Here is a 1430-nt window from a genome sequence, read left to right on the forward strand (position 1 = left end):
TATAAAAAGAGAACTTTCAAATAAGAGATACCGATCGATTTGACAGATGGTAACTCTGTAATAGCTAAGCTGTAGCCTGCAACAATGACTACTGAATTCCACAGAATGTTTGGTAGGTGAGGTTTCTTAAGGCTGTTTGTTTGAACTCTTATCTTCTGAAAGGCAAATTGAGAGGAAAAGGTGAAAATTGCTGCAGCTTTCTGAAGTCAAGAATTCCTTGGACAGGAATATCTCCTAACTCAAAGAGCTCTCTGACTGGTCGCTATGTACTGACATTGGTCCTAGAAGTGTTACGCTTCAGAACGCTCGATATCTCAGCAGTCAGCACCAGGCAAGACTGAAACCCTCACCCTTTCTACACTAATATCACTTACTTCAGTGCTGAAGTTTATCACGAGCAACCTTTACACTTCTGAGTTGTTGCACAGTAATGCAGGAAGGAAAATAACATGGGGATTATGAAAAGGAGGGGAATCAACTTTTTACTTGGGTAGACAATGATAGGACAAGGGGGAATGGTTTTAAGCTCAAGGAAGGAAGGTTCGGATTGGATGGCAGGGTGAAGTTCTTCACAGAGAGAGTGGTGAGGTGCTGGAACAGCTGCCCTGAGAGGCTGTGGATGCCCCGTCCATCCCTGGAGGTGTTCAAGGCCAGGTTGGATGGGGCAGTCTGGTCTAGCATTAGATAGGGAGGTTGGTGGCCCTGCCTGGAGCAGGCAGTTGGAACTCGATGATCTTTGGGTCACTTCCAACCCAAGCCATTCTATGATTTTAAGTTGTTTCATTGCCTCTCATCAAATTACATAAAAATAGTTGAAGCTTCTTACTTTCTCAAGCTCACTATGAAATGATTTCTTTGCATTTTTATCCAGCGCCTTCTTGGTCTTCTTTGCTTCAGACTTGCCAGAGGATTCCTGCATGCAAATAAAGCAGAAAAGAAATGATTTAACTGAGAATTACTGTATTACATTTGTGTGCACACACAGTCTGAAGACCTAACACAACACGGGACTTGTAGAGGTGTAATTTTAGGATGACATCTTTGCCTCCACAAGCTTCATGTGACAACAATCACACCAACCTTTCCCTCAGTTTGTTCCTGGATTGCAGCAGCACTCCTCTTAGCATCGAGCTTTCTCCTCTTCTCGAGTTCTTTCTGCCTGTCAAGCTTCTGCTTCTGCTTCAGTTCTTCGAGCTGATCGCAAACAAGCAAGGACCAACAGAAGTAAAACACATGTGAGGTAGGGACAGGATGTCACCCTTCTGCCCACCTTTACTGATTCGTGCTAAGGGATATTAGTGCAGCACAGTTATACACACACACACGTGAACACACCCTAATTGCACACGTACACACACCCTAATTGCACACGTACACACACACACGTACACACACACACGTACACACACACACGTACACACACACACGTA

At 44.3% G+C, this 1430-nt stretch overlaps 1 protein-coding gene across 1 annotated transcript in view; it reads right to left on the reverse strand.

The window, feature by feature from the left end:
• GNL3 (G protein nucleolar 3) overlaps window positions 1-1254 on the reverse strand; it is a gene marked incomplete at its 5' end in the record, with an annotated part of 7584 nt that extends 6330 nt beyond the window's left edge. The window contains 2 exons of the mRNA XM_010718277.2: window positions 827-913; window positions 1081-1254. Coding sequence (XP_010716579.1) covers window positions 827-913; window positions 1081-1254 — 261 coding nt within the window. The remainder of the gene's footprint in view (window positions 1-826; window positions 914-1080) is intronic.
• Between the last annotated feature and the right edge of the window lie 176 nt (window positions 1255-1430).

The sequence above is a fragment of the Meleagris gallopavo genome, chromosome 14 (assembly GCF_000146605.3).
Source record: "Meleagris gallopavo isolate NT-WF06-2002-E0010 breed Aviagen turkey brand Nicholas breeding stock chromosome 14, Turkey_5.1, whole genome shotgun sequence".
NCBI lineage: Eukaryota > Metazoa > Chordata > Aves > Galliformes > Phasianidae > Meleagris > Meleagris gallopavo.